This window comes from Juglans regia, chromosome 6, assembly GCF_001411555.2.
Source record: "Juglans regia cultivar Chandler chromosome 6, Walnut 2.0, whole genome shotgun sequence".
NCBI lineage: Eukaryota > Viridiplantae > Streptophyta > Magnoliopsida > Fagales > Juglandaceae > Juglans > Juglans regia.
In genome coordinates, this window is record NC_049906.1 from 38,725,307 (window position 1) to 38,746,664 (window position 21,358).

A 21,358-nucleotide genomic window follows, 5' to 3' on the forward strand; every position below is an offset into this window, starting at 1 on the left:
TGTAGGTGAAGAATACATATGTTGAGCTATCGACGAGGTAATAACCTCTAAAGAGGCAATATATTTGAAATGAGACCCTTGTTTCCATGCCTTCCAGCTTATCCCCACTGAATTAACATTGCTGTGCAAGTATATATATAGATCCTTTCTACATTACAAATAGAAGAGCCTGCCCACATCTCAAATGAATTCAAGGACATTTAAAACAAATATGACTGTCAATAGGTATTACAAACAGCTACACAATAAGATGGCAATTACAACCACAGAAGCAAAACTACTTGGGCATGGACTTCAAATTGGAAAATTATTTGTTCCTGACCTTGACATTGCTAACAATGGACTGGGCATCAGGAACTGGGGGCTGCAGAGAGTACTCTGCTAGAAGAGGCAGCAAAGACGAAACAAATGTTGATCTTTCTTGCTGTGCGTCCTGACAGATATTAAAGGAGAACCATTAAGGGTACGTTCGGGTAGTGAGAAGTGTTGAGAATGTTTGTGAATAGTAGTGAAAAAGTAATAATAAAATATTGAATAGTAGTAAAAAGTAGATAAAAAGTAATAATAAAGTAAAGAATAGTAGTGAGAGTACTTTGCCAAACACACCCTAAATCAGGAAGAACCATAATACTGACAAGTTCAAATTACGAAAGCCAAAAAGGATGTAGGCTACCAACTTAAATATGTTTCATAACATCGATTGTGCCATCAAAATTGCATAACCATTCAAGAGAAGTTATCTACACTCTAAAAAAAAAAGTTATCTACACTCTGCAGTAGTTAAAAATAATGGCATACTTAGTACAACTAATCGAAGCTATGTTTTCAATATATACTGATAATACATGTAAAGAATCAAAATTCACCAGGTATGAAGAGAAAAAATAAAAACAAAACAAAACAAATACCTGCAATGCATATGTTAGACGTATGTTTTCCTCAATTATGTCTTGTCTGTATGAGAGAGCTTTTGATGCAGCATCCACAAGGTCTTGTTGCTGCTGATCAAATGCCTAATAACAAGAGGAGCAAAAAGAATCTCTACATTAGGCCCCAAACAGAAGTAAGAAGAAAGGATTGTAATAAAGAAAGTAAACAAAATAAGGCCTACCAGACGCATATAAGCAATGCGCTTTTCCAAAACATATTTTTCATTGTGTATTTGCGCTTCCTATCATAAATAGCACATCAGCCACTTCAACCAAAATCCAAGTGAAAACAATAGCAATGCTCATCTTATCTAGGGGGGAAATATAGCGAAAGAATAAAAAAGATATATTCATCTAGCCAATGTGATAAGATCACACTTGCCATTTTTACCTTCATAGAATAATCTGCAAGGTGCTTCCGTAATTGCATAATCTCTTCTTCATGTTCACGAATCTTGAAAACAAGATCCTATACAAGTAAAAGTATTTGGTCCATTAAATATTTACCTTTAGAAACCTCACATCTTTCAGACTAAGGGCTTAATTGGATTGAAGATATTTCTGAAAATTTCTAAGATCTTTGAGATACTTTTTCATGGTAGCGTTTTGGGGTTTTGACAAAGTGTTGGGGCACATAGAAAAAATGTGGATTGAGAAAGTTGTTTAGATATGTTTTTATGGAAGTTTGGAAAAGTTGTAAGGTCGTTTTTTCATAAGTAATTGAAGATTTTTTTTTATAAGTAAGAAAATTTTATTGATCCTCATAAGTAATTGAAGATTTTATTAATAAAATATAGAAAGTGTAGCCCAAGTACATAGGAAGTAAGGAAGACCTAACTAGAAATAGAAAAAGAGAGAAGAAAATCATTAGAACTCAGCCCACATAAATGTCGAGAAGATGCCCAAATGAACAGACCATTGAAAAGAAGGTTTTAACTCTTCCATTGTTTCCTCACAATCCATTAAACTCTGTCTAGTGTGGTTTTGAACTCACCACACCAGACAGATAGTGACCAATTTCCACACTGCAGCAATCTGTGGGCTGCCAAATAACCCTCTCCAGTTGACAAAGAGTTCAAATATCCTTTTGGGCATGACCCAAGCCAATTCCACTCGACCAAAAAGTCATTCCACGAAGCAGTGGCAATCTCACAATGGGAGTAAAAGGTGGTCTACAGATCTTCTGCTCCTTTTGCACATACAACATTAATATGTCACATTCATACAACATTTCCTTAGGTTATACATGGTGTGGATTCTCCCTAAGGAGTTTTGAAACCAAAAAAGTTGCTCTCATAGGTGCCTTAGTCCTTTAAATACTCCTCCAAGAAGAGTTACATTTCTGAGGTATAAAGACCTTTTAGTAAGATCGAATAGGGAATTCCCTCTCTTGAAAGGGGCCCAAATAATCTTATCAACACCTCCAAAACATAATCCAGAAGAGTAAAGGAGATTGAAGAACGCCATGAAGAAATAAGCTTCTTAGTCATGAGCCGCTCCAGAAAAATTCATATTCCATTGAAGCCTCCACATATGCAATACTATAATCCTCCGGAAAAACTTCCTTGAGGGCCTAATCACCACACCATAAGTCATTCCAAAATCTAGTCCTTATGGCTAGAGACATCACCCACCTCAAGTTCAGTATGACTAGAAAATACCCACATTCTTTTTTTTTTTTTTTTATAAGAGATAAATATTATATATATGAATGAAATAGGCATAGCCCATGTACATAGGAAGTATACAAAAGAACACCTACATACATTCTAAAAGCGATAAATTAAAGACAAGAAATCATGAACATTGTCCTCATGCAATACAATAGCGGAAAACCAACACATTAAAGTGTGGAGAAAAAAAAATCTTCAACTCGGCCATTGTGCATTCCTTATCTTCAAAGCAGCGCGCATTCGTTTCCGTCTAAATACACCACATGATACACAACGGAATCATCTTCCACACTACTGTCACTTGATGATAGACTTGCATCTTTCTCCAACAACCCAACAAATCCACCACACTCATAGGCATAACCCAAGCAACATCAACTCTTTGAAAGATCTCATCCCACAACACCCTTGTTACCTCACAGTGTAGTAAGAGATGGTTCACAGATTCTCCATTTTTTTTACACATATAACACCAATCCATCACTACACATCCTCTCTTGCTCAAGTTGTTCATAGTCAAGATCTTCCCAAGAGCAACATTGCAAACAAAAAAGGCTACTTTAGGAAGGCACACGGAGACCTCCAAATATTCTTCCTGGGGAACGGAGTATGATCTTGTGTTGTCAAGATGTTATAATACGCCTTAATTGTACATATCTTGTGATTATTAGACCTCCACTTCAATCTATTTCGTTGTGCCATAGAAGTCCCCGTGGAATATAGTAGGCTGAAAAAGTCTGAAAGAATAGATTTTTTTTTTTTCTTTTATAAGTTAAAGAAATGTATTAGATCAAGAAAAGAGCAAGGGCTGAGTACACAAGGGGTATACATAAGTGCCTAAGTACAAGTTAAGGGCTGCGAAAAGCAGCGTAAAGGTCATTGAAAGAAGTGCCATTCAGTGCAATAGAAGAGGCCCGAAGTAATAAAGTATGACAGAAAAAGTACCTAAGCCCTTCCGGTGAACGCTCCTCCTCAAAACAACGACTATTTCTTTCGTTCCAAGTGCACCACATTAAACAAAGAGGCACCATTTTCCAAATAACCGCGATCTGTCCCTTACCCCGAAGTCCTCTCCAACTTGCCAGAAGCTCTATCACACTTCTAGACATTACCCATGCCATACCTAGCCTTGAGAAGATGTCATCCCATAGAACCTTGACTACTTCGCAATGAAGGAGTAGATGATCCGCTGACTCATTATCATGTTTGCACATAAAGCACCAGTCTGTTAGGAAGAGGTTGCGCCTTCTCAGCTTATCTATAGTCAGAATACTCTCGTGTGATACTAGCCAAACAAAAAAAGCCACTTTTGAATGAGCTTTAGTCTTCCAAATGCACTTCCAGGGAAATGCGTTGGAGGGTTGTGGCGATAAAACCATAAAAAAAGAATGCACTGAGAATCTCTTATTTTCCCTGAGGTTGACCAAAGCCAGTGATCCTCTCCATCAGCAGTATATTTAGTGCATGCAGCGCGCTATAAAAATTAGTAATATCCCCCAGTTCCCAATCATGTGTCACTCTAATGAATCACAGTAATGGAAATCCCTATTAAAAAGAATATTCCATTGATGCGAGTCATGAGAAAATAACCGCACATCCGCCACTGAAACCTCCATATTAACTATAATACAATATAGAGCCGAAAAAGCCATTTCCAATGCGTGATCTCCACACCACACGTCCCGCCAAAAACTGATTCGATTGCCCTCACCAACTACAAAGCAAATTTGATTTGCAAAGCATGGCCACCCCTTCCTTATAAACTTCCATAAACTCACACCATACCCCCCTCTCACTTCGTTGGAGCACCAACCACGCTAAGCGACACCATATCTAGCGTCAATAATTTCCTTCCACAATGATCCCCCTCCAAGTGATATCTTCAAAGCCATTTTCCCAATATAGCTTTATTAAAAGTTCTCAAGTTACACACTCTCAAACCCCCATTCACAACTGAGTCACATATTGTCTTCCATCTAACCAGATGGAATTTCTTCTCCTCCCCCATGCCTCCCCATAAGAATGCCCTAAAGAGTTTCTCCATCCTAATCACCACTCCTGCAGGCATAGGAAACAAAGATAAAAAAATATGTGAGGAGGATAGTGAGAGTACTCTTGATAAGAGTGAGGCGGCCCCATTTTGATAAATACAACCGTTTCCAACCAGCCAACATTTTCTCTATCTTCTCCACCACCCCATCTCATATAACTCTATTCTTGAAAGTTGCTCCCAGCAGAAGGCCTAGATATTTCATTGGGAAAGAGAACACCTTACAATCCAGAAGGTTTGTGAAACTAAGGATATTAGAGAACGCACCCACAGGAACCATCTCAGACTTGCCAAGGTTCAGCTTAAGCCCTAAAAATGCTTCAAAGCAAAGTAACAGTGCTCGTAGAGTTTGGATCTGGCTATTATTCGCTTCACAAAAGACTAAAGTATCATCTGCAAAAAGAATGTGTGAGATGATAATAGGGCAACCAGAGTCATTGCCCCACCTGAAAACCAAATAAGAAACCTCCCCCAACAGCAGTCTGCACCATCCTACTTAAAGCCTCCATAACTATAACAAATAGAAGAGGAGATAAAGGATCTCCCTATCGCAAACCCCGCAAACTATAAAAAAAACCAGCAAGTGTGCCATTAACTAGAATTGAGAACCAGGTTGTTGAAATACAATGACGCATCCATGAAATCCACCTATCTCCAAAACCACACCTCTCAAGTAGGTATAAGAGGAATTTCCAGTTTACATGATCATATCCCTTCTCCATGTCAAGCTTGCAAAGAACACCTGAACCGTCCTCCCATAGTCTGTGGTCCAAGCACTCATTTGCAATGAGTACTAAATCAAGAATTTGTCTCCCACGAATAAATGCGTTCTGAGACTTGGAAATAATATGTTCCAACACTGGCTAAGCCGGTTGGCAAAAACCTTTAGAATAATCTTATATATGCTACTAACCAGGCTTATTGGCAAAAGTCCTCAATAGTAAAAGCCTCGTATTTCTTGGGAATAAGAGCAATGAAGGTCGCATTAAGGGATTTTTCAAACTTTTGAAAAAAGTGAAATTCACTAAAAACCTGCATAACATCACCTTTCACAATGTCCAAATAAGTTTGAAAAAAACCCATTGAAAAACCATCTAGACCTGGTACTTTATTCTTAGTCATACCAAAGATGACCTTGTAAATTTCTTCTTCAACGAAAGGTCTCTCCAAAATACTCACACTTTGCGAGTCAATTGTCTCAAAGGGCAAGCCATCAAGCTTCGGCCTCCAAAAAGCAGATTCTGTGAGAAGGGTCTCATAATAATGTACAATATGATTTTCTAGCTTGGGAGGAGAAGATGGCACCTGAGAGCCTGATTGAAGCGACTCAATAGCATTGTTACACAGATGTGAATTAGCCACTTTGTGAAAGAACTTCGTACACCGATCACATTCTTTCAACCAAAGGGCCCTGGATTTTTGTCGCCATGAAGTCTCATCTAACAACAAAACCCTCTCCAAGTTTGCCATAACCATGCCCTTCCTCAATAACACCTCCTTCGAGGTATCTCCCAATAATTCTTTGCCCTCTAGCTCTTGCAATTCCTCCAACAGTGTAGACTTCTGATTGTCAATGAGACAAAAAACTTCCAAATTCCACTTCTTCAATTCTTGTTTCAATGCCTTCAACTTGCCTGCAAGAATGTAACTTGGAGTACCAATAAACTGATATGATGACCACCAAGCACACACCATCTCTACAAACTCATCCACTGTTAGCCACATGTTTTCAAACTTGAAATACCGGCGACTCCTGTGAATACCCCCACAATCTAAAAGGATAGGAAAATGATCTGAACTGACTCGAGCTAACCGTTTCTGATTTACTTCCGGATAGTGAGCTTCCCACGAAGGAGAGACAATGAATCTATCCAATCTCGAACAAACTGGCCCATTTGACCAAGTGTACTCGCCTTCCTACCAGGGGGAGATCCATTAGGTCCAGATCAAAGATGAACTCGGGGAATTCCTCCATGACCATAGAATTTCGATAATGCCCTGATCATTTGCTAGGAAAGCGAGTAGTGTTAGAATCGCCCCCCATACACCATGGCACATCCCATAAGGAGTATAGGCCCGCCAACTCCTCCCACAATCTTCTCCTATCCCTATCCACGTTAGGACCAAAGGAGCCTACAAATGCCCATTCTCATCCATCAGCCACATTTTTTAATAAAGTCACAACCGAGAAATCTCCAATACACTCCTCATTCGCCTCAACCACTCTTTTATCCCACATTAGTAACACTCCACCTGAGGCTCCCAAAGAGGCCAAATAAGTCCTTTGGATGAGCTGAAGAGATTCTTTTAGAATACTTTATTTTCTTGGGCTTTGGTCATTATTTGTAATGAAGACAGTTTTCATAATTTGCTTGTATCCCTCACCAGTGCGTAGTGGTACTTAGACATTTTCTATGTATACTCCCTAGGGGTGTAAATCGGTATGGTCCTGGGGGGTGATGAACCAAAATTTCCGGTCCATCATTTCACAAACCAAACATCTATAGGGACCGGACCGGACCGGTACCTATTGGTCCGGCCCAATTTTTTTTTCTTTTTTTTTTCAAATAAATTAATAAAAAATTATTTAAATTACTAAATTAAAATTAAGTGAATTAATAATGTGAATTATGTTACTAACTCATTAAAACAATATTTTATATGGACAATGATAATAAATTAGATGAAAATTATATCAACTTATATAATTACTATATAAAAATATATATTAAATTATTAAAAATATTTTTTAAATATATATAAGAGTTCGGTCCGGTCCGGTCCAAAATTTATAGACCCAAGGCCTGACCGAATTTTTTCGGTTCACAATTTATGGGACTCAGACCGACCGGTTTGAAGTTCGGTCCGGTCCGGACCGAACTCCTTACACCCCTAATACTCCTTATGTACTTGGGCTATGCATTTTCCTATCAATAAAATTTTACTTTTACTTATCAAAAACAAATCGCAATGACCTTTTCCCAATCCTTCGTTAGGGATGAAAATAGAGCTAGGTTTGTTTGAGCTTCTACATGATTCAATTTCTAGTTGGGGTAAGGGGTAATCATTCAGAGTTGAATCAAAATGCTCCAACTACCATGAATGGCAAGGGTCGTATGCTTCAGCTCTGGTTGGAAAGGAAAGGCCCGACATTTTGTAGCTATCATAGGGGTAGTATGCAAAAAGTAAAAGATGGGGATTTAAAAATAAAGCCTCTTCTAGCATGCAAGGGCATGTTACAAGCCATTTTTCCTCAACTATAAAAATCCTTGCCATTAAGCCTGAAAGTTCCACATAGATGGATGTTCTTGGTGTCTCAAATGGCCGCTTGGAAGAAAGGAAGACAAATAGTATTATCATGCTAAGGAGCTAGTTGACCAAAATTCAGGAAAATTGGTCATGTTATTAGAGAAAGTGAACTTGGGCTTGGCTCTTAGTGGGTTATATTCTGAAGTCTAACTTGACAAGAGGTGGCCCATCTCACCCAAAGGTTCTTCTAAAAAGCGCAAGTCTCGCATGTTACTCAATAAGCTATTAGACCCATTGGTTATTAATGACTAGAACTAGTCCATTACAGGCAACCTATCAAGGACTAACACAAGGAACTTGGATATAGTTTTAGATAGTAATAAAGCAAGAAGGAAACCCATTACTTCTTTTTCTATTATTGATAAACAAAGTTTTGTTGATCATAAGGAAACCCACTACTTCGACTAGTGTGAAACAGCTTGCTAAGAAATAAATTCCAAAATCGATTGTTACGTGGGTCAAGGCATGTGTGTCATCGTCAAAAAACTTTGAACCTAGCACAATGGTTGATGGAGCACCGAGGGTAGCACTGTAAGACCGACCTCCCCAGCTATTCATGATGGTGGTTGTAGGCTGATGCTACAATAACCCTTGATATCCCTCTTTTTTTATTGATAAAAATAACTTTATTAATACAAATGAAATAGGTGCCTGAGTATACAGGAAGTATACCACAAAAAACACCTATTTACATTGTAGGATCCCTTGATTTCCCTCGTGCTGAAATCTAAATTCTCAAGTCCTGCATTGTCATCCACCTTCTCAAACCTAGGATTCCAGCTTAGAATAGGTTGATTTTGAGGGGTATTGATAATATATGCTCTTGGTTTCCAATAACACAAGGCTCAATGGTTGTCAACAAAGCCATTGTTCAGAAGTTTCAGATTTTTCGAGTAAGCTTTAGTGGGCAACGGTAACATACAACTCAGGTCACTCTACAGTGTGGGTTTTTGGTTTTTGATGACGTTGTAACACCCCAAGGGAGGCCCAAGCCACATCTAAGTCTATACTCCAAAAACAAAAAGTCAATGATACAATTGGAACCCCTTTGGAACCATTATAAAAAGCTAGAACTTCTCATTCTCAATAAATGTGGAATCTCATACACTACCTACCCTTATCACTTATCAATCAATATAGGGTAATACAATTTGCCCCCTTAATTCCTGACGTCTTTGTCGGGCCAGTCCGTCATAGATGGCACGGCTAAAGTTCCATATTTCTGATTGGAATAGACTTTGGTACCATTTGTAATGCCCCAAGGGAGGCTCAAGACACATTTGAGTCTATATTCCAAAAAGACTAGCTAATGATACAATTGGAACCATTATAAAACGCAAGAATTTCTTCTTCCCAAGCAATGTGGGATCCCATACACTACCTACTCTTATTAGTCAATAATGTTCAGAGCTTGGAGGTCTATGGAGTTAAGTAAGAAGCTATATAGAGGCTAGCATGTGTTTTGGGTGAGCCTTAAGTCTTGAAATGGAGATTAGTGACTAAAAAGGGAAATGTATCTCACTAGGTGTTGAGGATGTCTCAGGCACACTGATATTGGGTCATGTCTTCATGTTGTAGAAGAGGTCCATGAGGAATCCGTTTTGCAAATCCTTGAAAACTTGTTTGCCCTTTGTGCAAGGGAATTCAATTGATATTTGGAATTCGACTTCAAGGGAGGTTCCTGTCCCCTTGAACTCTTGCCCTTGGAATGATAATGTAATTTGTAGCTATTCAAATCAAATTGGATACCACAAAAAAGTGAAGAAAAAATTCAACATTATGTGGGGGTAAGAGCGTTCAAGAATAGTTACAAATCTACTTCATCAATGAAAAGAAATGTAGATAATGTTTGTTTGCAAGAAACGAAGCTGAAATTTGTATCTAGAAAAATTGTTTGAAGCTTGTAGGCATGCCACCATGTGGGATGGATTTATTTAACCTTCCAAGAGCATCCATTGGAGTTTTGCTAATGTAGGATAATGTGGTGGTGGAAAAATGGGCATTGTGTGGGGGAATATATGTGTCTTGTTCATAGAAATATAGAAAATGGTTGCTCTCAAGTTTTGTGGGCCAACTCTAATAGTAATAGAAAGTACCTTGTAGGAGAAGATGGCTGGTCTTTGTAGTTAGTGGAAACTACCATAGTGCATTGGTGTGGATTTCAAGATCAGTCAATTTCATAGTGAAAGATCAGGTGAAGCTCATCCTTGGTTTGCTATGCGGAATTCTCAAACTTTATTTCTGAGAAGTATTTTATGGATATTCACTTGTGGAGGCTGCTTCATGTGGCCTAATAACCGAGACACTCCTTGGTCTAGAATTGAGAGATTTCTTGCATCCTCATATTTGGAAGCGCGTTTTGTTAGATTTGTGTCAAAAGAGGCTACCCACACTTTGCTCAAGTCATTTTCAAATTATTCTTGGATGTGGGTGAATTCAAGGGGATAGAAGGCATTTCAAAATCGAGAATGTGTGTTTAAACCATAAGGTTTTGTTGATAGTGATAGTCATCAAACCATTTCAAAGGAAATCTAAGCTTTATATTGACCCGCAAACTAAAGGCTTTCAAGAATGACCTAAGGGCACGAGTAAGTTTTTGGGGAAACATATAAGAAGCCTTTCTTAGAGAAATTACAGGGTCTGGATGGTATTAAAAATGAGCATTATAAGAAGAAAAGACGCAAAGGAAAAACCAAGCACCAAGCAATCATTGATATAGAAAGGATCACTTCAATGGAGGAGCTGTCTTGGAGATAGAAATTGAACACTCTACGGGTAAGAGAGGACGGCATGCATACAAAACTTTTCCATCAAGTAGCTAATTTGAATAAGAGAAACAATTCAATTCAGATTTTTTTTGTTTATGGCTTAGTCTCCTATGATCAAACTCAGATTTGAAATCATAGTGTGAAGCATTATGAGCATTAGTCTTCTGGGTAGTTTGCTTGGAGGCCCAAGCTTAGAGGAATAGCATTTGAGTCCATAGAGGAAGAGGTGGCCACAAGGCACGAGAGGCCATCTGAAAAAATGGCATGGTCCATTGAAAATACATTTGGGGACAAAATTTCTGTGAGGGAATTTATTTTTATTTTTATTTTTTTATAGTTTCTGTTTTTTTACAATGAACCCAATGCAAATGATTAAATGAAAATTATTTTTGAGAGATGATAATTGTTTTGATGTTCAAAAAATGTTTGAAGGTAAATTTTTTTCAAGTCACGAGTTTTTTCTTGAAACATCTCACACACAAACAAAGCATACACGTGATTATACCTGCTTCCAAGGGCTACTAGAATTATTTACTTCAGTAATTGGCATCAGTCCCTGTCCAGATAAATTGAACCGTGGATCATACTCTCCTTCCATTTGATACCTAAGACCAAACATACAATGTTTTCCAAAATGATAAAAACAAAAAATTGAGTAATTTATTGCTAATAATCAGTCGCACAAAGAGACAATAATCATCGATATTTGATGTGAAATACCTGCCAGGAGAAAAGGATGTTGTAGATGGTGATGAGACTTGCGAGAAACCAATGTTATCTGCAAGTGGCGTGCCACCAGGAAACACCTTCAATGACCCATTGATCTTGTTGCTCTCAGAGTGGCTTTCTGCTTGATTTTGCAGAGCAGGATCGCTGTTTGGCTTCAAATCTGGACGGAGAGCTAGCGGGCCGGGTGGACCAGTTCCAAAAGCGTTTGCCATGCTCTTTACCCTATTTTCCTGATTAATTATAGAGGGAACTGAGTGATGGGGTTCATAGGATCCATGAACACGATCATTCCATGTATCAACAGAACGAGACCTTTGAGCCACTGACTCATCTGCTTTCTGCCAAAGATATCACATTCCCCAGATGTCAAGCGACCAAAAAGATGGCATTCATACGACATGCTCATATGATTTGTAGACACTAGATTATGATTTCCGTATAATGAGAAATATATGCATGAAAACAAGAGAGGCATTCTAATATTTAGGTTGGACGGGGGGCACATACGTATCTCTCGAGTTGAAGAATTTTCTGGTGAAGCTCGTTCCACAAACGAGTATTCTCTTCAGCCTGTTGTTTGATGGTGACCTCAGCGGCTTCCACGGCTTTCATCACCTGAAACAAGCTGTCGTTGTTGTTGGTGGTGGTGGTGCCGGCTGAGACAGCCAAGCCTGAGAATTTGTTGGCCAAATTGTCGTCATCGTATCCATTCTCCATCTCCTCCTTCTCAGATTGTCTAATTGACCGATCAACCAATTAATAAACAACAAGAACTAGCTCCTTTAGAGTACGTTTGGACGGAGAGAGAGTTCATGTGGAGAAGACGTCGTGGGTCTCTCTTGCCTCTAGGGCTTGAAGGCGGCTCTCTTGGACACAGATGGTTTCGGACCTTCAGTTATCGGGAAAATGCTGAAAGTTTAATACAAAAATAATTTATTATGAAAATTATCTTTCATGACTTACGAATTAATTTATTATTATTATTATTATTATTTAAACATTTTACTTTTAAAAAACTATTATATTTCATTTTAAATGGTACAAAATTTTAAATAATATTTATGGTTAATTTTCAAATGAACCCTCAATTAATAATTTAACTGTCATTCCAATCTCAACCAAAAACATGTGATATAAACAATAAAAATTTAGAAATTCGGTGAAAATTTAAAAATAGTAGAAAATTTAAAAAATAAATTCATTAACAACCTTAAAACAAAAACTTAAAAATATGAAAAAGTTATTAAATTCATATTTTCGAAATATCACAATTTATTCCATAAAGAAAAAAATCAATATTCTCTAAAAATAACTTCTTAACACATAATTCAAAGTCCTAAAAAGAACATATATGAATATTTAGACCATTTGATCATGTTTTCATAACAAAAAAGACTAAACGTTTACCAAAACAAAAACTGTTTTGATAGTTCTAGTTTTCAACTTTCCAAAATCATGAAAACTTCTTTATAAAAACTATTAACATGCAACAAACCCAAACATAACTTGTATATTAACATGTTAACTCTTCACCATAAAAATATCTAATCAATATTTTACTAAAACCTTCATAAAAAATAAAAAAATTCAAAGTTTCATACAAACATCCAGACTGTTGCCGAGTATGACATTTGCATGCTCAAATCGACTTTTCACTAACCAAAGGGAAACAAAATATATGAAGGAAGTTTTGTGAGAATCGACTTACAAAGACTTCTAAAAGTTCGAACAAGAACAACCAGAAAATCTGGCTGAAGACTCTCTCGGGTTCTCTCTAAAAAATGGATTGTGAAAGCAAATTCTGAAGCGTGGGAGGCAAGGGGCGTGATGTGGCGCTCCCGACTCCCATATAAGGAAATACGGGAATTGAGACGCCAGGATGATGACAACACGGTCACGCATCCTAACGATAGTACCAAGTGTGTGTACATGCAACAATGTACAATAAAAACGCAGCGGATAATTAAGTCTACTAAGTACCAGAGTTTAAACACAATTTAAACAATCTGTAAAAAGGTTTAAAAAATTATACAGTAATCCAAATAAATATTTTACAAGTCTCAAATAACACGAGTGATACCAAATCACTCCTCGGGCGAAGCCGAATCCCCAAGCTCGCCCTCACCTTCATGTGCATCAAAATCTGCGTTACCACAAAATGGTACCGCAGGTAAGTATAACCCAAACAACCCTCAGGAATAAAAATGCATTAATGCAATCAACATGCATGCATATGATGAATATGTTTTATTCTCAAAATATCATTTTTCCCGAAAATGAATATTTTTCAACACACGCCAAAATCCCATTTGGCCCAAAATATCCGTAAAACATTTTCCCAGAAAATGATTCACATAAAATCCTTTTATTCAACACACGCTATTTTTCCAGAAAATAACCCATTAATCCATTATTACCATATGCACCATGATCTCCCCTAGGGACCATCCGCACGTCCTGGCTTTGTAGCGATGCCCAGTTCCGTACCCAGCGCGTTCATGGCCAAGCACCCACTACGCAACAAGCGATGCCCAGTTTCGCGCCCAGCGCGTTCGTGGCCAAGCATCCTCTAGTCCCCGCTAGCAGAGAGACCACGGAGTCGGCACGAAACTATCTCGTCCGATCCCATTGTCGCCCAGCGACAATCCAGGGGATGTCACTCAGTATATTCCGCTCCCGAGTGACCAGAGGAGCTCCACCGAAATAATACTCCATCTTGGCTTGGGGTCATGATACACATGCACCCAAAATTCATTCTCACATGAAAACCCAGTTTTCATTAAAACACATGAACATGAATGCAATACACGAAAACTCAGTTTCCTTTACAAACATGATCATGCGTGCAATTATGCAATGTACATGTACCACACAAATCCCAACCAACAATTCAACACAGCCCAAAAACACAATCAAACTTCCTCAACTAAACCATCCGACCCCCGTACTCCTCGGACTCAGTCTGGCAAAACCAACCAAATCACAGTGAAATGAGTTAGTGCAAAAATACATTTAAATCACAAAAGTTCTTTGGAGAAATACTTACAGTGCTATATTGTAATTTCCGGAGGATCACGGAACTGCAAGATGTGATGTCTCAGCAACATAACAGTGCAAAAGGCACTGTGGCCGTGGGTCTCAAAACCTACTTTTATACGGGAACAGACGAAGACCCAAGATTGATAGGGTAGGGTTGAGGAATGTTGGTGAAACTAGTGGTGGTGGTGGTTGGCAGTGAGTGGCAGCATAATGGGTGGTTGAAGACTAAAAATATCCAAATCGGAAATGGGGTTGGAAGTGCTTCACCGGTGACGGATTGGAGCTGGGGTTGGGTCGATTGGGTTACTAGGAGGTCGAGGATGAAGTGGTGAAGAAATGGTGGCCGGAGGTGGCACGACGGCGGCGTGCGAACATAAGAGGTTCCGCGGCTTGGTGTTGGGCGTGGGGGCTATCAGCAGCGATAGAGGAGTTGGAAACGGAGGAAGGTGGTCGAAGGCCAATGGGGAAGCTAATGAGATGGGCGGTGAGATGCACGGCAGTGCGCGACGATGGCTGGGTGGAGAGAGAGGAAACGCACGGGAGAGAGGGAGGGGCAACGTCGTGCGGGAAGCAGAGGAAAAAGAAGAACAAGAAAGAAAAAGAGAAAGAAGAAAAGAAAAAAGAGAGGAAAGAGAAAATGGAGGGAAATAAATGAGGTTCAGTCCTCACATCTTGGGTCACAAAAATGATCCAACGGAAACGATTTCAAAACAACAAGTTAATTAAAATAATTTAAACATAATGATAAAGTGAAATTAAAATAATTAAATCCAACAACAAATTAATTAAATATGAAAAGCAATTTTAATGCATAACAATAAATAAATATTAAGAAAGCACATCAAAATAATTTTCACCAAATTAAAATCATAAAAATAAACCCACTAAAAGTCCAACCAATTTTAAAACAAGAGAATAAATTTTTGAATCCATAAAAATAATTCTTTCAATAAAAATACACTAAAATATGGGGTGTTACACGTGATATACATGGGTGGCTAAATGACTTTTGAATGCGAGGTTGGCAGCCAAAGATGGGAGGACAAGGGGGGACAAGGGGCTGCACAGCTGATGTTGGCAGCAGAAAAATCCTGGCCGAGTGGATGACTATGATCTTGTAACTTTTATGTTTTCCATCAAAGGACTATTAGAGGCTGAAGTGAGTGGTAGTGTCAGTCCTTTCCTAGGCCTTGGGAGGGGGAAGAAACTTCCTAAAAAAGCCTCACATGGCGGCAGCTTTCGATAGGCCTTACCAATAGGCTCAATTTTGGGGATTTATGGGCTTCACTTTGGGGTTTTGGTTAGGTTGAAGCCCAAATTTAGATTTTCTTGGCCCAGTGTGATTGCCAACATATAATAGAGATGTTAAGGGTGTGAGCCTTGTGGCATGGCCTTACCAACATATAATTTTGGCTTTCGGCGGCATGCATGGTGCGGTCGACGATGGCTTGTGGGGTGACATGGCATGCGGAGCTCTGGGGAAGAGAGCCACTATGCTAGGGACAGAGGCCACCAATGAGCCGTGTGGCAGTTGCTGACTGGCTCGCTGGCTAGCGAGTTGCTAGGGGGTGGTGCTACCCACATCATGTACTAATCCATGCCTCCGTTTGTCGATTCTGGCCGTGCCACAAGGCAAGAATCATCTCCACGAAGATAGAAAACACTGGTGGGCTTAGTCGTGGCCACTAGCGGTATTGAAAGTCCCTGGGTGGTTGATCGATGGTTTTCCACATGCTCATGGCTTCCTGGCGACGAGATATAGGCGGGGTGACCATTGTCAGCTTTGTTCTGATGCTTAGCCTAGTGGCTGGGATTGTGCCGTGCCACTCACAGAGGTGGTGGGCAACAAGCCCGCCATGCATGGCAAGGGATCGTGCTGTGTCTTTCGCAAGCTGGCGCATGGGTCCATGTAAGTTACGTGCTTGTGCATGGCGGACATCACAGACGTACTCAAAGGTGCACATTCACAGTGCACACCCCCTTTTTTGGGGTCCCTACATATGTATATATGTGTATATATATATATATATTATAATAGAGTAATAGTACTAATGAAATAAAATAATAAGTGCAAGTTTGAGGAACTTATATGATATTTTCAAAAGAAGATCTCGTGAGCCAGAGAATCACCGCTATTGGAAATAATGAAAAAGTCAAATCCCACAGACGGCGCCACTATTAATGCCAAAAATTGCAATAGACTGAAAGGGAGGAAAGAATCATCCCTGGCTCACAACAGTGATTCGAGCTTTGATACGATGCTCTTCGTGTTTATCCATATAAAAAATAATAAATAAGTGAATTGTGATGACCCACAACATGGCCCATAGAATTCAATCTTGATTTCCATGGCATTTTAAGAGCCTTAGTTACTTTGGAAGGCCTTAGAGTCTTTGATTTAGTGATTTGAGCCCAAGAAGGGAGTGACCCTAGATTGCCTTGTAATTTTCGGCCCTATTTAGAAACCTAAGCCCAATGGCTTTAGATCCATGGCCCAAACCTTAGTCACTAGTGCCATGTGTCATGCATGTGCTGCACTATAAATCTAGACTTGATAGTGGATTAAGGGAGAGAGAGAAGTGTAGGGAAACACCAAGAGGTGGCTTACACGCCTACTCTAGAGGACTTTCCACTTGTAAACATGCTAGAAACCTTCTAAAAGAATCAAGGGACAAAGAAACCTAGGAAGACTAAAGGATTTTTGGCCAACCCATTTTCCCACACGCCTAGAACCTTGTTTTGGCTTTATTTTGAGTTCTAAGGTAGATTTCTTGAAAATGAAAGCTTAGGGAAGAGGAAGAAGGTTTTTCGGGAAAAGATGCATGATAAATCGAAAGGGGCACATGGGATTTCAGATTTTAGTCAGAATTTGCCAAGTGTCAAGAATGCGTTAAGCTTCTAGAAGAGTAGATGAAAGGACTCTTGTATCAAAGGACAAATATGCTCCTAGGATTTCGGCTACCACATTTCCAATGCACCTCTTCACTTGCCACTTGTCACTTAAGGTTATTTTTAGACCAATGGCACATGAGGAGTCATCTTGGGAAGGAGCAATAGAAGATGAAGCATCAACTTGGGAAGTGGAAGAGAAAGTGGACGGCTAGGGCAAGGCACACCCATGCACTTGTCATCCATGCCAAATGTTGTTTGTTGGAAAAAGGAAGAGGCATGTGATGTTTTACAAAGATACCGTTGAAGAGATATTCACTTGCTTAAGGAAAGGAATGGCATAAAAGGGAAAGAAGGGATTTTGGCCAAGGGAGAGGAAACGCTACACACCACCCCCAAGTCATCCCTTCCCAATGCAAATCCAAGTGGAGATTCTAACAGTCTTTTCGGAAAAAAAGAAAAGGGAAGGAGAAAACACTTGCCACTTGTCATCCATGCAAGGATTTTGGAAACAATCAAAGAGGGAAGTGAGGGGACGACTATAAAAATGAGGGAGTACACGCCTATGGGCTTTTCCCTTGCCATTTGTATGAACTCTCACTCTCTCCACACAATTCTCATATGTTCACTTGAAAATTCTCTCACTTTCTCGTATTTTATTTCCAACCAAACAAGGAGATTCATTTTCAAGAGAGGATTTCGCCACCATCAAGGATAGACAAAGTAAGAATCGGTTTTTCTCTTAGTCTTACACACACAAGTCACTTTCTCAACTTAAAATGAGATTCAAATCTCATGAGATTTCGAGAATGGTAAATAATGTAAATTAGTACCTATTTTTTCTACCTACTTTTTGGAAAAAGATTTTAGGGTTTTCAACGAACCCTTGAAGCTGAATGGTAGGGGATGAATACTCTCCATGTTTTTCGATTACCTCATGTGTATTCATTTTGTTTCAAGTCTTGTTCTACTTCATGAGTGAAATGAAAGGGTTTTAATCCAAAAACCCTAGAGAATGAATTGGGATCAAGTGATGTCCTAGAAATCCTCACACACTCAAGAACACAAAATATGATTTTTTTTTTCTAGGCACTTTCTAATGAAGCACATTCAGATTTCCAACTTGCTAGTATTTCTTTACGTGAGTTTTTGTAAGTATACACTCAACTTACTCTTGGTTAATATTTTTATATGATTGTGTAAATCCTTTTATTGTTATGTTTATTTTGTCTCCTATTTCTTGTTTGTTGGATTGAATATGCTTATATGATCTTGGAATATGAATATTACATGAATGGTATGATTTAGTTTTAAGATGAAAATGACAAGAATGTTCAATGCATGTTTCAGTTTTAAGGAAAACATTATGGTTGATTTGTGTTACTTGATGATTCGGCTATACCATGTCTTAAAAGTTTTGGATCTTGGCCAAATACCATGATTTTATGTTTCGTTTTGTTATGGTTTGATTTCTAAGCAAATATGTTTGAAGAATAAGCATGTTTAAGTGATGAATCTTCATGTTTTGCATCTATATGTTTCGACCAAGGCCCTTTTTCATGGGTTCATGTATGTGTTGTGATATCTCATATGGTTTATGTTATCATGCTATGAAATGAACATGTTATGTTTGGTTATTTCATACACGACATTTCACATATCATATGTCAAGTGTAAGTACGCATGCTATAAGTCTCATGTCACATGCATTTGGGGGAAAAGTGTTTTCAAAGAAAAGGATTTAAAAGTTTTATCACAATCACAAGTGCTAGGGCGGGAGAATGTCATAGTAGAACTTTTTTGTCCACTCTGGAGTGTTTAATAATAGAGTGGTAATCCTTGGGTCGACAAAGTATCGTCAATGAGTCTCGAATGGATTCTTTTCAAAGAATGTTGGAGCGAGGAAGTGCCTAACGCTAGTGGGTGCATAAGGCATGTAACCCGACGAAGTAAGGTTGAGTTAATATGAATCTCTGTTTATGACGTATTCATCACGGTGCACGGACCGTGGATGGTGAAGTAACTAGCAGGAGCACGCTGTGTTAAGGGAAACCGTGTTGTGTCCACCCTCTGAACAAGGATAAGAGCTTATGTGATAAGGATCACTCGATGCAAATCCTGTAATATGTTTTGATAAGGCAAGTTCTGATTAAGATTACGTGAATAAGAAAAGTTAAGAAGTTTTTCTGAAATGTTAAGTTTTGTTACAACTCTTTTGAAAATAGTCAAGTCATATGTCAAGTACATGTCCATGCACGCATTTCATGATATACCTCTTTTATGCTTGTGTTAGCTATGGTATGTTGTATGATTACTTGCTGAAATTTCTTGAAATCTCATTGTGGTAGTTTCCACTACCATTCCCCAACCGGAATGGTAGAAGTTGTTACATGTATAGTAGACGACACACATGACCAAAAGGAAGAGAATGACACCTCATTCTCTGGAGAGGATCGTGCCTAAGATGACTGCAAGTCAGCCTGAGCCCTCCATCCTAGAGCGACTCGAGGCCATTGATCGAGAGATCTCTGGTATACTTGAGTTCATTGCTAAATTCAGACGACGTTACAATCGGGACAAAGATAAGACCTTGGAAAAGTGTGTGAAGCCCGAACCCTCTTGAAGAGAATGGGAACCTAAGTTATTTTGTGGAAAAAAAAAAAAGATAGGACTTATGGTTTTAGACCTCACCATTTTGCGGAACTATGTTTTGAAGAGGTCCCGTGTTTTGAGAGATTTAAACTATACTCTATGATTTTGGGATGCTATATCTTTATGATACATGTTTATGTTTTGGGCAATGTTGGGATATGATATTAGTACGGTGTCATGTGCTTTACAATTGCTTATCGCATTGTTTAGATTATCCGACCTTTACTATTTTTTCACTGCTACGTTATTGCATACTGATAGTGTACTTAGGTGCATAACATATTATCTGTCATGTACGAGGGGTGTGTAGCTTTGTGTTAGATGTCTCGACATTTCAGTCACCGTCCAATCCCAAGCGGGGGCTGGAGGCGCCACACGAATAAAAGTAAATAAAGAGAGACATATGAATTTACGTAGTTCAGCATAATGCCTACAAAAAATCATAAAAGGTCCCCTTGTAAAATAGGTCTTGGGTAGGCCCCATGATGGCCCGTGTCATATGTTGGCCCATGGTGGCCTAGGCTGGCCCATGGCATGGGCCATGGGCGTGGGTGTTGGCGTGTGGCTGGCATGGCCCAAGCAAGGGGCTTGGGCACTGGGGTTGCTGGGCTGCTGATGGCATGGCCCAGGCAAGGTGCCTTGGCTCTGGGCGTGCGTGCGCTGGGCTGCTATTAGGGTAGCCACTAACCTCGCTGGCTGGGTTGTCATGGGCTGTCTTGGGCATGTCATGGCAGGGGCCATAGCATGCCTGTGGGGCTGTCAGGGCATGTCAATGATAGTGCCATGGGGCTGTCCATCCTTGTCAGTGACAATGTCAAGGTATTAGCCATGGGCCTATCAAAGCTTGTCATGACATGGTTGGCAGCTTGTCTGTGGGCCGCTAAACATGGGGTTTTGACAGGGTTACTGCATTAAATGTGCCCAAGTGCCATATCAATGTTAGGTCGTGCCGGTCTGGGTCTTTGGAGGGTTTACAACATGGAAAAAGCTAGTTTGCCCATCAAATGTGACCGCTCAACTTGACTGTTCGGAATTTTTTTTTTTCACTTAATAATTAAAGAAGTGATTTTAAGTGTATTGGTATATATATATTTTTTAAAAATATTTAAATATATTAAAAAATAAAAATAAAAAAAATAGAAAATACAACTATCGATCAAGTAAAGCAGATTACACTGTTACAACATTCAATGCGATGACATGCCCCTCAAAGGGGGTTCTATTGTCAGACTACCAGGAAAGGGAGCGAGGCAACACCAACCTCGAGGCGTCATCTAGAAAAGGGAAGAAAGGCCCGTAAAAGAGGTACACTCTCTCCTT

The 21,358-nt window shown here is 39.2% G+C and overlaps 1 protein-coding gene across 3 annotated transcripts in view; it reads right to left on the bottom strand.

Annotated features, from left to right (window-relative positions):
- The window catches only part of LOC108982470, an 80,872-nt gene extending 68,506 nt beyond the window's left edge, over positions 1–12,366 (bottom strand). For 2 of the 3 annotated variants that reach the window (XM_018953871.2, XM_018953879.2), the window contains exons 1-7: positions 11,966–12,355; positions 11,450–11,796; positions 11,235–11,334; positions 1,321–1,398; positions 1,112–1,171; positions 909–1,013; positions 323–433 (exon numbers count right to left, since the gene is read on the bottom strand). In XM_018953871.2, the coding sequence (XP_018809416.2) occupies positions 323–433; positions 909–1,013; positions 1,112–1,171; positions 1,321–1,398; positions 11,235–11,334; positions 11,450–11,796; positions 11,966–12,175 (1,011 nt within the window). In that variant the 5' untranslated portion in view covers positions 12,176–12,355. Of the gene's footprint in view, positions 1–322; positions 434–908; positions 1,014–1,111; positions 1,172–1,320; positions 1,399–11,234; positions 11,335–11,449; positions 11,797–11,965 lie in introns of all 3 variants that reach the window. The other variant, XM_018953862.2, reaches the window with a different exon arrangement.
- Between the last annotated feature and the right edge of the window lie 8,992 nt (positions 12,367–21,358).